General features: G+C 44.5%; 1 protein-coding gene across 1 annotated transcript in view; it reads left to right on the top strand.

Annotated features, from left to right (window-relative positions):
• The first annotated feature begins 2,099 nt into the window (after positions 1 to 2,099).
• CDS1 (CDP-diacylglycerol synthase 1) overlaps positions 2,100 to 13,999 on the top strand; it is a 38,652-nt gene continuing 26,752 nt past the window's right edge. Inside the window, exons 1-2 of the mRNA XM_075751290.1 lie at positions 2,100 to 2,502; positions 11,212 to 11,339. Of these exons, the coding sequence (XP_075607405.1) occupies positions 2,368 to 2,502; positions 11,212 to 11,339 (263 nt within the window). The 5' untranslated portion in view covers positions 2,100 to 2,367. The remainder of the gene's footprint in view (positions 2,503 to 11,211; positions 11,340 to 13,999) is intronic.

Raw genomic sequence — 13,999 nt, 5'->3', positions numbered from 1 at the left:
CTCTAGACAGCTAGTCCCATTGCAGGGCCAACAGAGTAAATGCACATCTTATGCTTGAAGTAAGGGAAACCGTGGTTTCTTCTCAAAGCTTTGCTGGAGAAATGCTTACAAGAGAAAACTCAATAGTAGAAACATACTTAAAGAGCAGCGAGTGGAAAGGACACCTTGTTACCCATTGGGATACACTCTGCACCCAGCTCACCCTATATGGTTTAGGTTTCTTCCCTGCTGGGGAACTGTTTCCCACACTTGCATATTCTGAAGAAGGAGAGCTGAGTTTTGACTCCATTTTCCCCCACAATATTTCACTGATGGAGAAAAACGTTTAAAATTATACTTAGTAAGAGTGAAGCGTTGGAGGATCCAGGCTATATGGCCACAGCGCTTATCTGCAGTGGGCTGCCGCTGTCCCCTTTGTCCATACAGGACACCATAGCAGAAACAGTGCCTCTCTGGCCTGCCTGGTCTCTGGTTTGCCTTCTGCTGGAGCAGCCCTCTCGTAGCACGTCAGGTTTTTGCACATGCTTGAGGATGCCGCAGCCATGCTACCTCCTGACGCTGTCAGCGGTGCATGGGAAAACATTTCGCAGAAACAGCTGTTCTTCCTGAACTCCAGAGGGTCTGCACTTCTCAGCAACGAGATCAGAGTCGGTTTAGCAATGCCATAATCTGTGTCTGCTCACAGTGGCTCACTCTAACTTCCTGAACTGTGGCGTTGTCATGAAAAACATGCCAAACATACCTTTGGAGGGACATAATAACAATGTTGTTTACATAATAAAACTAAATCATGAAATAAAACCAATCAAGCTCATTGAAACCAGTCACCATAGGGATAATGTAAATGACAGCAGATGAGGCTAGACGCTGCTTTGCAAGAGGTGCTAGCCCTGTGTTTGCAGACACAGTAAGCCAGCATGTGGACACCAAGGTGACATTTAGACTGAGTGTCTTTATGGGAATGCTCTGAGGCAGCTGGCTGTTGCCATGGCCAGACTGTCAGTAGCCATGTAAACATGGTGGAGCGGGACAGGCACTGTAGCAGGGCAGCCGGAGGAATTCAACAAGCTTTGGGAAGCAAAGGTAGTGTTTGCTCTCCCGATCACCCGGCAGCAGTACGCTAGAGCTGAGAGGCACTCGGACACAGTCATTTGAACTGGACCAGAGGGCTGGGATGACACCAAATTGTAGCAAGTCTCAGCAGACAAGGGTGATTTCCAGACAGCTGGTGAGGTCGCGGTGTTCAGCAGGGTCTGCTTGTCCCGCTTTGCTGCGTACCCGGGCCTGCCCCCAATGTCTCCCGCACAGGTGCAGCTCCAGTGAAGAGTGCCTGTCCATTGTGTGCCTTTCACACCCACCCTCTGCACAGCTCCTGGGGTGGCCTGTCTAGCAAACGGTGGCTATTTTGGAGCAAGTTGGAGCTGGCAACGTGGATCTGTTCCAGAGCATGTGTAACTGCCCTTGCATTTTTCTTGATTGTGAACTCTTAGGCAGGTGTGTAGCATTGCTGTGCAGGCCGGTGTCGCCATGCTTGGTGGGGCATGTGGCATGGTGGGGCAGGAACGGGCCGGGCACCGAACCTGTGTTTTTAAATGGACAGACAGGCACGGGTATGCCAGAGGAAAGCAAGGCACTCCACAGACAACCAGCGACGCCCATGTGGGCCGCAGCGGCAGTCTCCACGGGTGTCCGCACAGGGCTGGTACCAAGGCTGCGTGGAGACGCCTGCCTCCGTCTCCCTGGGGCTTTCACCGACGGACTGCAGGCACGCAGCATGCCGGGCCCATTCTGACACCCAGGAGAGAACAACCATGAGATCCACGCCCGTGTTGCGGGGGTTTGCGGGGAGGCACGGGAGGGGGCACGCCAGCGGGTGGGCTGCCCGGGCGTGCGCCGCGCTTGTGGGTGCCCACCGTACCAGCCATCCGGCCACTGGCCGACGGGAAGCACCGCCGCGGGCGGGAACCGGGCCGGGAGAACCGCCGGCTGGGCCGGGCCAGGCCGGGCCGGTCACTGCCCCCGCCCGCTACCCGCCGTCGGGCGCGCCCCGCCCCACCCCGCCCCCTGCGCCGGCCGGGGGCGGGGCCAGTGTCGGGGGCGGAGCGCCGGGCGCACCTGGGCGACACCGCCCCGCCCTCTCCGCCCCAGCCGTCGCCGCGGGGACGCGGGCGCTTCTCCGCTCCCGGGCCGGTGGGGTCCGGCCGCGCCCCCGAGCCGTGGTGGCAGCGTCCGCAGCGAAAGCGCCCTTCTCCCCGGGGGGATAGAGCGCCAGGCTCCTCAAAGGAGAAGGAGGAGGAGGCGGAGGCGGCGGCCGGGCTCCGCGGCGCGGCCTCCGCGCCCTCCCCGTCCCGATCGGCCCGGTCCCGCATGCGCCCGCTCGCCGCCGGGTGGGAGTTGGGCTCCCGCGGCGCGATGTCGGTACGGCGGCGGCGGCGGAGGGCGGCCGCCGAGGAGGAGGAGGAGGAGGAGGAGTCGGAGTCGGCGGAGGCGGGTAGCGACAAGGTGAGGGCGCGCGGCCGGGGGCCGTTGGCGGCCGTTGGGGCAGGTGTGGGGGTGAGGGGGGGCGGGGGCCGGGAAGCGGCGCTGCTTCCCCCCACGGCTCGCCGGGCCCTGGCTGCGACGCGCGTGGGGCGCCACGGTGCGCCCCCTGCCTCGGGAAGAAATCCTCCGCGGCCCCTCCCCGTGCCGTAACGCTGCCGTTCATTCTCCGTGGCGGGAGCAGGGAGAGGGGGACGTGCCAAGTCGCCTCAGCGGCCGGTGCGCGGGGGTTAGGGGCCCACGCGTGTCCTGCCCCACTGGCATCCCTTTCTCCCCTGGTTTCTCTCCGGGCCCGCAGCCAAAGCTCAACGCCGCTGACCTGTCAGGCTGCGTGTTGTAGTTCAGCCCTTGCCGAAGTAGCTGGGCCAGGCAAAAAGCGCTCTTCAGCGTGGTTGGGCCAGTGTGGCAGCGCGGAAGCAAGCACGGGATGGTGATCTGCTCCTGGTAAAGGCTTTGTCAGCATTTCCCCAGCAACTGTTTCTGCTTTATGGCCTTTTAAGTGATAGGCATTCACCTCTGGCCCAGAAAGGACTTACAGTATATTTCTGCTAAGGCAAGAGGTTTTGGAAATACTAAGTCTATGCATCAGGTTCATTATAGTGGCAAAACAGCCACAGTGCTGTTCTTTTGTTTGCTGTGGAGTTAAGGCTTATCTCTGCAAAGGCTAAGCACGTCACGGTTGTTAATTGTCTGAATAAAATGAAAGAGATGTTCTCATTTGGGTAACTGGAATTTAGAAAAAAAAAAAAAAGCTTTCTGATTGCTAAATGGAGTTCGCAATACGTGGTGGAGGGCTTCCAAATCAGTGACTATGGAAACCTGCATGGATGTTGAAGTTGCAGGGTGTGCAGTCTGCCTTAGGTGTTGTGGCAAGGAATTGGAAAGTGAAACTCAATAGTCAGGTTTTATTCTGTGCTTTGGTTGCGTGAACTTAAAGCCAATGAACTTGAAAATGTGCAGTACTGTGCTGCATTGAGGGCTGTGGTCAATTAAGGTAACGTTTAGACTATGGCTGTGCAGAGAGTATTTCTCTGTAGATGAGAATTAACTTTTAGGTGTGATTTATTGTAGCAGTGTGCTCAGAAAGCTGTTTTTCTGTGGAGTTGTTCAGGTTTGCTTTGTTTTGTAGGCTAAGCTCATTTCTGAGGTGCGCAGTGAGCTGTCTTCAAAGAATTCTTCCCATTCAAAGCCTCTACTCTCTGGACCTCAAAAGGATGCACCTAAAACTTGCTGATATTATTCTTGGTTTACTTGCATGATTTCCAGAGATGAAAATGCTATTCTTGTCTACTGCGCTTTTACTTTAGCTGCTGGACAGTTTAGTGTTTCATCCAGTTTCAGATGATGTTGACCAGAAAGGATTCTGCTGCTGTGTATGCAGCTAGGATGTTGGTTACAGGAGGTGAATTTCAACATGCGTACGTTTGTGATGACTGCTTAACTGTTAGATATGGAAAGCCCTTTCCACTGCACAGAAGACTTTATGATGGATTATTTGAGGGACCCTCCTTGTTCCCGTTAGAGTTGTTCAAACTACCTGCAATGTGCACAGCACCAGTGATTCTTGCCGTGGCTCACAAGTGCCATTAAGAATTGATTTTTACATATTAAGCTGTCTTTAGTGCCATTGGTAACTGTAAAGATAAACCAGCATTTCATGCTGAGTTTTCTACTGGTGGGTCACAGTTTGGGTCTCTGTTGTGAATACGATCACACAGGTAAAGTCTGCTGTAGGTGACTTGATGGGAAGCATCTGGTCACGTGGATTCACAGATGCCACATTATACGCTTTCTTAGATGGTTATCTTTCTCCTCTACCTCTTGGCTGACCTTTACAACAAGGGGTAGCTTATTGTCCTTTGGCTATTCTGAGATGAACTATTCGGCGTGGTAATTGTGTGTTTCAACCCACAACTTGTTGTTTTGTTCATAACTAGTCAGGATTGCTAGATGATCTTTAAGGTCCCTTCCAACCTAAACCAAACCATCAGATGGTCATGATGCAGTGGGTTTCCACTGCTTACTAGTATGCAGCTCAAAAACATCACCCTCTTCCTCACTTGTAATGAAGGAGAAAACTTGGTTGTTTCCTTTCATACGGTAACTGCTTTGTGCTGCTTCTGCTCTTGTTGACCCAATTAATTCAGACTTCCAGATATGTAAAGATGACATGCTTTAAAGCACCTTGTTTGCCAAAGTAGAGAAGCGCTCTGTGTTTGCTGAAGAACTCCATGAACACTAAATATGTCTGGACGGTTTTATCTTTTATACTTTTAGTCCCATTTTCAGTATGTAACCTGACAGTTTTCATGTTACGCTTACTATGTCCATAGATGCTAATTTTCTACTGAATTTAAGCGAAGCTGGGGGGTTTTTTTTCTCATTTGCATGGATTTTTTTTTTTTTTTTCCACTGACTGGAAACAACTGGTAGCCATTTCTATGTCCATATCATTTCGAATAAAAGTTAACTTTCTTGGTTTTGTATGAAGGAATATGGTATGCCCTTTGTGAAGCTTCTTCCTGAAGTTCCCAAGCTCTGCAAGTCTTGGTGTCTTCACTTACTCGCTAGCTTGTTGAGCTGATGACTTTTTACAGTGTGAAGATGCCTTTGCCCTGCAGGGGGTTGCAATTTCACAAATTTATTGTTTCTTTACGTTGTCCTGTGGCATGCAGGAGTGATTTTTCAGTTGTCCCTTTCTTATTTGCTGCTGCTTGCCCTGGATGCTCTTTTCCTAACAACATCTTGTCAAAGTGCCTTCAAAAATATTCTGTGGCCCGTGAGAGCAAGAGGAACATTTTGGCATTCAAATGCTTAATACGTATAAGTCAGTTAAAGTTTTACAGACTGATTTGTGTGTGTTCATGCTTCTTTAAAAATTCCAGTTGTTTGCATTCTTTACTAAGAAGCAAGTGACAATGCTTTCAAATGCCTAAAAAAAATTAGTGTATCCTGGAAGTAATCACAATTATTCTTCTTTGTGTGCGGAATTGTTGGAGTAGGACGGGGAGGGGGGTGTAATGGAATCATGTTGCATTGCTGGTCGTGGGAACAAGTACTTGTTTGCCTAGGGTCATTGTTAATTATTTGTAACTAAAACAAGCCCGGAATCACTGACCACTGTTTTTTCTACGGTATTGAAAAAGCTGTTTCTGTTCCATGAGACAGCCCTTCTAGGGAATCAATTGCTAGATAAGTTGCTCAGATCTGTGAAGCTGGGTTTGATGCCCAAACCCTCCCAAACATGCTTGGAGACAAATGAAATTCCTGATGGCAGTATGGGTTATGGTTGAACAATGGAGTCTGTTGTGGATCACTTAGTTACTGCACTTGACTTACGTCTTTTGGAATATTCAGAAAATGGATCTGTTTAATTTTCACAGAGAAGTCTGACCTCTATGCTGTCTGCTACAAGTGTGGTAATAATAATAAGAGCTGACTATTGCCAAACCTCTCTTTTGTTGGAAGTGGTAGTGAGTTAGTACTAATGCAGATAGTAAAGGCTCTGTAGGCTTCAGTCTTCGATTCAGTGTGTGCAGCTCTCTTGCTTGTGTTTCTGCATATGTCAGGCTTTAACAGTTCGGAAAAAACAGTTTCATTATTCAGGATCTTCCGACACTTTGATATCTTGATGTCAGAGGAAGGTATCAAGGTACATCTAATTAAATATGCTTGTTGTGGTTTAACCTGGCAGGCAGACACACAGTCTTTCGCTCACTCCCCCACACCAGTGGGATGGGGGAAGAGAATCGGGGAAAAAAAAGGTAAAACTCATGGGTTGAGATAAAGACAGTTTAATATGACAGAAAAGGAAGGTAATAATAGAATATACAAACAAGTGATGCACAGCACAATTGCTCACCACCCGCAGACCACTGATTCCCAGCTAGTTCCTGAGCTGCGGACTAAATCCCCAGCTAGCTCCCCTAGTTATATGCTGAGCGTGACAGCATATGGTATGGAATATCCCTTTGGCCAGTTTGCCCTGGCCGTGTCCCCTCCCAGCTTCTTGTGCACCCTTAGCCTCCTTACTGGTGCGGCAGTATGAGAAACTGAAAAGTCCTTGACTTAGTGTAAACATGGCCTAGCAACGACCAAAACATCAGTGTGTTATCAACATTATTCTCATCCTAAATCTAAACCACAGCACCATACCTGCTACGAGGAAGAAAATTAACTCAATCCCACCTGAAACCAGGACAATGCTGCAATGTGGTCTAACTGAAGTATGGACTTCATTGTAAAACTTGTGAGAGAGATTGCAGAAAGATCAGGAGGAGAAAACTTACTTAAAGTAACACACAGATAAAATGACATAATTAAATTCTTTTGCTTGCTAACTTTTTTCACGTAAGCTGTCTTCATTTTCTCAGTTGCTCTTCATGTAGGTGCTGCATTCCCCAAGAAAAACTTTGGAGTTCCTTATATTGTGTCCTGGAAAAAAACACAAAACATTGCAAGTGCTTTTGTAACTAGAATAATTCTTGTGTGGTTCACTCGGCACGTGTTAATTGTAGTGGAGGGTGCATGGTACAGAACAGCAATTCGGATGCGTATGCCCTTTTAGATGATGAAAGGTTGACGTGTTGGGTTTTTTTTTCTGCATGACACATGGCTGTATTCTGGTAGCTGTTGCGAAGTAGCCAGAAATCCACATAGAAGCTTAATTTGTGGCAAGATGTCACATGTTTTGAACTCCTGTTAGGGAGGTTCAGGCTCTTGACTGAGTTCCTCCTTTGCATGGCCAAGTATTTGTGGTCTTGTACAGGAGACTTAGCTTAAGGATGAAAGTCTTGTTTTTATAACACCAAAATTAAAACAAAACAAAACCCTACAACTAAACAAACCTTTGTCTCGGGGTACTTTGGAAATGACAAAAAACAATGAGCATCATAGTGTGCCAGATGGGTGTATTTATCATGCACCGAGCTGTTTGTAGTGTGTGAAAAACTGTCATGTTTGCCTTCTTCCCTGTACTTGTTAAGCCTGCGTCATCTCAGCCTTGTTGGACTTGCATTCTATGAGCTGATCAGATGGGTTCTTTTGAAGGAACGTGTGTGTTCAAATGAAGAGAAGCAAGGCAACAATGTCATTGCAACATGTATCTGTTGCAGACACTTGGGATGTGAATCAAGGAGATGGGAGTGGCACATGTTCTGCATGTAAAAGACTCTGTCACCTGCAGTTTGAGAACTCTGGAAAAAAAAATGAAAACACCTCAGATAAAACATACAATTTGGAATTGGGGATGAAAGGTGTCTTAGTCACTTGGGACAGTCCAACTTCTGTTGTTTTCAGTTAAGCTTTGAAAATCTTGTAGATACCTGCTCATGGTATGAAACCCATGGCATTTCAGTTATCCCTCGTGGGTCCTTGTTGTTACTGTGTGTTCAGCTTGGTCGAATCCCAGACCTGAAGACCAGGAGAAAGAAGGGCTGCTTGATTTTATACTGAACTCCAAAACTGCTTCTACAAGGTCAAGCTGAAGTAGCAAGACTCTTGATTTTTTTTTTTTTTTTTTTTTTTTTGTGGGCTTTGATAGTGATTAACTTAGTGTTTCCTTCCATAATGATTGCTGTTATTCATGGCTATAAACTGGAATGTTTATAATCAATCATGTTTATAATCAATCATGTTGTTATTCATGGCTATAAACTGGAATGTTTATAATCAATCATGTAAAATAATTAAGAAAACAATTAGCAAGAAAGACTTGTCCCCCAGTGATGGGGTTCTCTAAGCACTTCATGATGCACAAGACAATTAACTAGCTTTTAGTGAACAATTTCCTTTTTGGCTTCTGACTTTGCAAATTAAATGCCTTATTCAGGAAATGGTTGTGGCCATTATAGCAATTAAGTGGAAAATAAAGTATTCAAGGTCATTTCTGAGGTATGTTATGAAGGGAAGTTGAAGATAGTTGGGGGTTTGTCTCACACTGGTTATCGTAGCAATGTAAACCTAAAAAATGACCAACTGCACCAGGTTCTCTGCAACTTGGAGGTTGCACCAGCCAAGCTCCCAGTAATGGCAGTATGAACCACGAGCTACAGAAAAACACATTGGATAAATAGATTCATTCTTCAAGGTGTTCAGATACTCTGAAAAATGCCATGCACATGTGAATTCAGATGTTAGAAATAGCAAATCTAAAACATTGCTTCTAACAAGGTGCATAAGTGTTGTGTGTTAAATATCAGAGGGATAAAACTAAATATGAATTTTTAATTTTATTTTTTTAATGTTTGAACACCAGTTGAGTATGGAAACATTTTATGCAGTGCCACAAGCCCAAAAACGGAACAAAAAAGTTTAGGAGTATTCTTAGTTGTGAGTGCTTAAAAGAGAGAACATCTCTGCCATGTGCAAGCAGGGATTAATATTAAAGACACTAAGTCGTGGTTTTAGGACCAGGATTACTGCCCGTCATCTGCACAGTGAGTAGTGTCTTCTAGAACTGTACAGATAGCTTGCACTCCAGTGCAAGTCACAGTAGTTGGAACATGGCTTCGGGAAAGTCCTGTGATCCCTCCAGTCACATCTATAGTTGTTTTCCTAAGCTATGGTACAGCACTATGAGAAACATCTCTGAATAACAAGGTTGCAATCACAGTAATTTTTTTTTACTTATTTGTGTACTTTTCAGGTGTTCTATAGACTTTTGGAAGTCTGGACCACGGTTACAGTATTTTCTCTTTTTACTTGTATTTATTAGACAGACATTGTCTAGAATTATTATTCAACTGTGGGGTTCCAAGGAATAGGAAAAGCATTGATCATGTTTTTCAAAGAAGTAAATGATGTAAAATCCATTCAAGAATTTAATCTTGGACCTATGTGTGGTACATAAAGTGAATGAGAAAAACACAGGTCTAATACGTTAAAAAAGAGAATTACTCTTCCTGTTGTTACCTGTTTCCCTTGTGCATGTGTGTAGTGCCACCTCACGGTCTCGGTTTCTAAAAAGATAAAAACAAATTAAAAGTGAAAAGGACAGTGTTTTTCCTTCGGACTAGCGTCCCTGCAGAGAGCTCCGTGGACGGTGACCGGGGCCTGGGTAGGGTCGGAGGTGAGAGCCCGCTGCAGCACCCTGGTCAGCTCCCCGCCGCCCGGGGGCCGGGGCCGGACCCCAGCCCCTCCCACAGCCGCTGCTGCGCAGCCTCTGGGGATAGGCTTAGTCCTTGGCTTTGAAAAGCCTTCTCTTTTCCACCTGTGTTGTTTACAGAGGTCAGTCACTGAGGCAGTGGTTACACTGAAGTGTAAATTCCTGGGAAAGGCCAAGGGATTGAGAGGAAAAGGCGAGAGTCTATAAGCAAGGTAACCATGCGATGGCTGGGATTGAAGGCTGCCTTAATTCTGTGGTGTCTTATGGGGGGGGGGTGAGAAGGAGGATATATCTTTGCTGTCTTCCAAACTGCTAAAAATACTCAGAACAAGGGAAGAAAATAATGTTATTAAGGAAAAGTAAGAAAGAAAAGCAGTCACGCTCATGGAAATAGATTAAGGAGGAAGAACCAAGTTCAGCAATGAGAAAGTGGGAGGGAGAGAGAGACTCTGAGAAATAGCAGTATAGCAGTGATGAAAAAAGTTTCAAGCACGGTTACTTCACAGTTCCCAGAGCTGTTAAGATCTGATGAACCTGAGGCAGCAGGGCAAGCTGGAAGCTGTTTGGGATTGTAAGGAGGTGAGGCAAGTCAGGAAGTTCAGATCTCAAGAGAGCCAGACACTGAGCTAGAGACAGCTCTCTGCCTTACTGCTGTGCCAGACCCGAGTGCAGCCTTCTGACTCCCCAGAGTTGTGGTGTTTGTAACATTAGAACGAGTGAAGTAATTCATCAGCACCTTTAGTGTGGGCTTTAACTGAGGGGAAAAATAGTCTTGATGGTCTACTTTGGCCATTGGAGACAATTTGTACATTGTCACCAAAATATGTACTGCCTATTTTGCATTTGGGTTAGACGCACAGTCTGTCTAGATGATGTCTTCCTGAGTGATCGTTAGTGAATACTGAAGAAACAGCTGGAGCGTTGGAGTCATACAATAAATTATTCTGAGTAATACTGTGTCCACAGGACACTTGGTCACTTCACAGTTTGTTTTTGGACCATTCTTTTCAAGTTGGAGGGTTGGAGTCCTACTGTATGTGTGTATGAGACTGTGCCAGCAACCTCTTTTCATTGTACAAAGGGACTGTTTTTTTCATTCGTTCCATTTCCTTTTTTTTTTCTTAATGTGACATTAAACCACCAGAAGACCCTGCTCCTCATTCCATAAAAGGTTACTTTGAGATGTAGGTAAGGGAATGTATTAGGGGGTTGGGGATTTCTGTTAAACTCCTGTGTTCTATGTCAGCTGTAGTATTTCTGGAAACATATATTCTCATGCTTATGTATGTGGGTTGAAAAAGTGCCTAGAATGTGAAGTTTCTTGAGCACAGCAGGTAATGTCACAACATCTGAGTACTGGCCTTCCTATAAACTTTTATCAAGATACATTTGTCTCTTACAACATCTACAGTTTCACTAGTACCTTTTTAGAAGGTAATGTAGACATAATTGGTTCCTAAAGTAATGTTTATGACTCTGAATACTGTATTCTAACATAACTAATAATCTTGCATGTTGTTTTGATTTTCTTTCTCTTTCTCTCTCTCTTTTTTTTTTTTTTGTCATAGGAAGTGGATTTGGAAGAAAGACTTGGTGAGTTGGATCTTAGAAGTGATTCAGATGTTCCTGATATTCCTCCACCAACAGATAGCACTCCAGAAATCCTCAAAAGGGCTTTGTCAGGCTTGTCTGCCAGGTATAGTAAAACAAACAGCTTTCAAATTTAATAGTTGCTGGCTAAAATTCTTACAAATTATGTTGCAGTTTTAATTCTTACAGATTGTACTGCAGTTTTAAATTCCATATGATACACATGAAAATTCAAGAATAATTTTTTACTGGATATAATGATTTATTTATGCTTTGATAATCCCTTCAGTATATTTTTTGCACATACTTGAAGATTGCCCATTGCATGTGTTTCTAAGTAGACTGCTGCAATGTTTGGCTACAGTTTACGTAAACATTTGCCATTGCTTAGTCCGAGCATTGCGATAAAATGTGCTAAAGAACAGTCATTGGGTTTGATATCCAGAATAACTGTTTCTGGGGGTTATAGTAAACTGATTTTTTACATCCAAGATTAAGGAGGGGTAGTATTTGTGTGTAAATGAAAAGGAAAGAAGTGTAAATTCTCTGGGTGAGCTTTGCTAGCTTTTTGTGACAGCATTTCCACTTCTAAATATTTTTTCTTTACAGTTAAATACAACATAGCTTTTCTTTTCATACTTTTCAAAGCAGTGTTTAATTTTTTTTTTCCTGCTGTCTCTTTTTCAAACCTAAGTTTCTGTCTCCAACCCCTGTTCACAGCAGCTTAAGGGTTAGCGAATGCAGGGGGAGCGTATGTGGATAGATAGATGATCGTGAGGACCTGCGTATTCATGGAGGCCAACGAATAAAGTTCCTAGTATAATTTTTTATATAGTCCCTTTACAATACTTGATCAGTTAAACTCTTTTAGAGGTGACAATTCACATTACATTTTTTCACTAACACAGTGAAGGAGCATTTAGGTGTGTGATAGATCAGATACCAAAAACTACCTAGTAAAATCAATGTGTGTATCATATATACCTTATGCTCAGCATAACAAACCAAGCAATATACACTGTGTATTTTAGATGCAACTTAGGTCTTGCAAGAGTGAGAAGGACCTCCAATCCAGACTGCCATTAAAAACTTCCAAGTGCTTGTAAAAAACCTGATCTCCAGTAGGTATCTCCAACAGCAGTGTGAAACTACAGTTTGACTTGCTCCTTTTCTAATCTGTTGTCTGTTTCTGTTGTGATGTCTGGGAGATATAAACAAACGTGTTGTTCTCAGGTTTCAAAAAGCATGTTTCTAAACTGCAGAAACTGTGAGCAGAACGTGATATTCTCTACTGCCATCACACTGCAAGGACTGTCTAGTTCCTGTCACTTTCAGAGTTCTTTTACCATGTTAAATGTTGCGGAAGTCTTAGGTCTCCAAATCATACTTGTTCCAAAGGGCACTTGCATCGTGATACCTCAAAACCTGCAACTAAGAGGCACAGGTGAAACCTTTCCTGTTTCACATGCTTGAAATTGTTTATTGGAGTGTTTGCACAAAGGTGCTTTGAGTGCAAAATTAAATTCTTGGTGCTTCATGAATGCTAGATTCAAAATTACCTGCTAGTTTAGTAACTAGCAGTTCCACCAGAGCTGTTGTCATAATGAGTAACATGAGAGAGTTGCATTGTAACTCTCAGAAATATTTTTTCTCTTTGTATTTAGCCTTTAGAGGATATAGCATCTGTAAATTTCCAGTGGAGAGTTAGGATACAACAAACTTGTCAAGTTGCTTCCTGGATTCTGGAACTTGTTGTCTTACTGAAGCTGTCTTTCCAGTGCTGCGCTTGTCAACACCCTCAAGATACTATGTGATATTTTAACATTATTCCTAAGGGCAGTTGAATTGTTCTACGAGAGTCGTGCTGGCTATAGATGTGTCACTAGGAGCAAGCTGCTACTCTATAGCCCACGCCATAGAGGAACATAAAGCATCTGTTGCGATAAAGCCTGTTGTGCCTTTGTTCTGATACTTAAGGCAAATCCAATTAGTGCCTTTAGCTGCCGTTACCCTGCCAATGAATAACATCCTTGAAAATCAAATTAATATCTTTAAAGTTTACATTAAAACTAGAGTATGATGCAAAACTAACAGTGTCTCTTGAATCAGGTGTATCTCCTGATGCAGCTGTGAAACACAAGACTGATAAAAAGTAAAACATTAGAAAGAATTTCTTTAAGCTATAGTAGGTGTTTTTGTGTTTAGCAGTAACTTGTGATTAGTTGGTTCAGTGTATTTTAGAGGCAAAATTCTTGAGGGGAAAAACACAGGAAAAAAGAGGAGAAAAACTTCCTGAAAAGTAATATGAACAATAAAACACAGACCATTAACAACTCAAAAAATTTTGATGGCAGTGGAGCATGTGATGAGGTTTTTAAAATTATTTTTTAAAATTCACTGGATTCTTGGTTTTTCCTGATACTGGCCTTTGGGCGCAGGGAAGTTGGGAGTAGGGGCTGTGTGGGGAAATAACATTTTGGTTGTTCTAGAAATTACAAAAGACCAGAACCAAACCAGCAAAGACTTCCCAGTTGTTTGTTTGTGTGTTTATTGTTTGTTTGTTTGTTTTTAAAAAAGAACTCTTTTCAAAGAAGGCATTCTGCACCTGGAGTCCTGTGTTCAGTTTTGGGCCCCTCACTACAGGAAACACATTGAGGTGCTGGAGTGTGTCCAAAGAAGGGCAATGAAGCTGGTGAAGGGTCTAGAGCACAAGTCCTGTGAGGAGCGGCTGAGGGAACTGGGGTTGTTTAGCCTGGAGAAAAGGAG

Source organism: Balearica regulorum, chromosome 4 (assembly GCF_011004875.1).
Source record: "Balearica regulorum gibbericeps isolate bBalReg1 chromosome 4, bBalReg1.pri, whole genome shotgun sequence".
In the NCBI taxonomy this organism is placed as follows: domain Eukaryota; kingdom Metazoa; phylum Chordata; class Aves; order Gruiformes; family Gruidae; genus Balearica; species Balearica regulorum.
The sequence above is the reverse complement of the archived record's forward strand: the minus strand, read 5'-3'. Positions and strand labels throughout refer to the sequence as shown.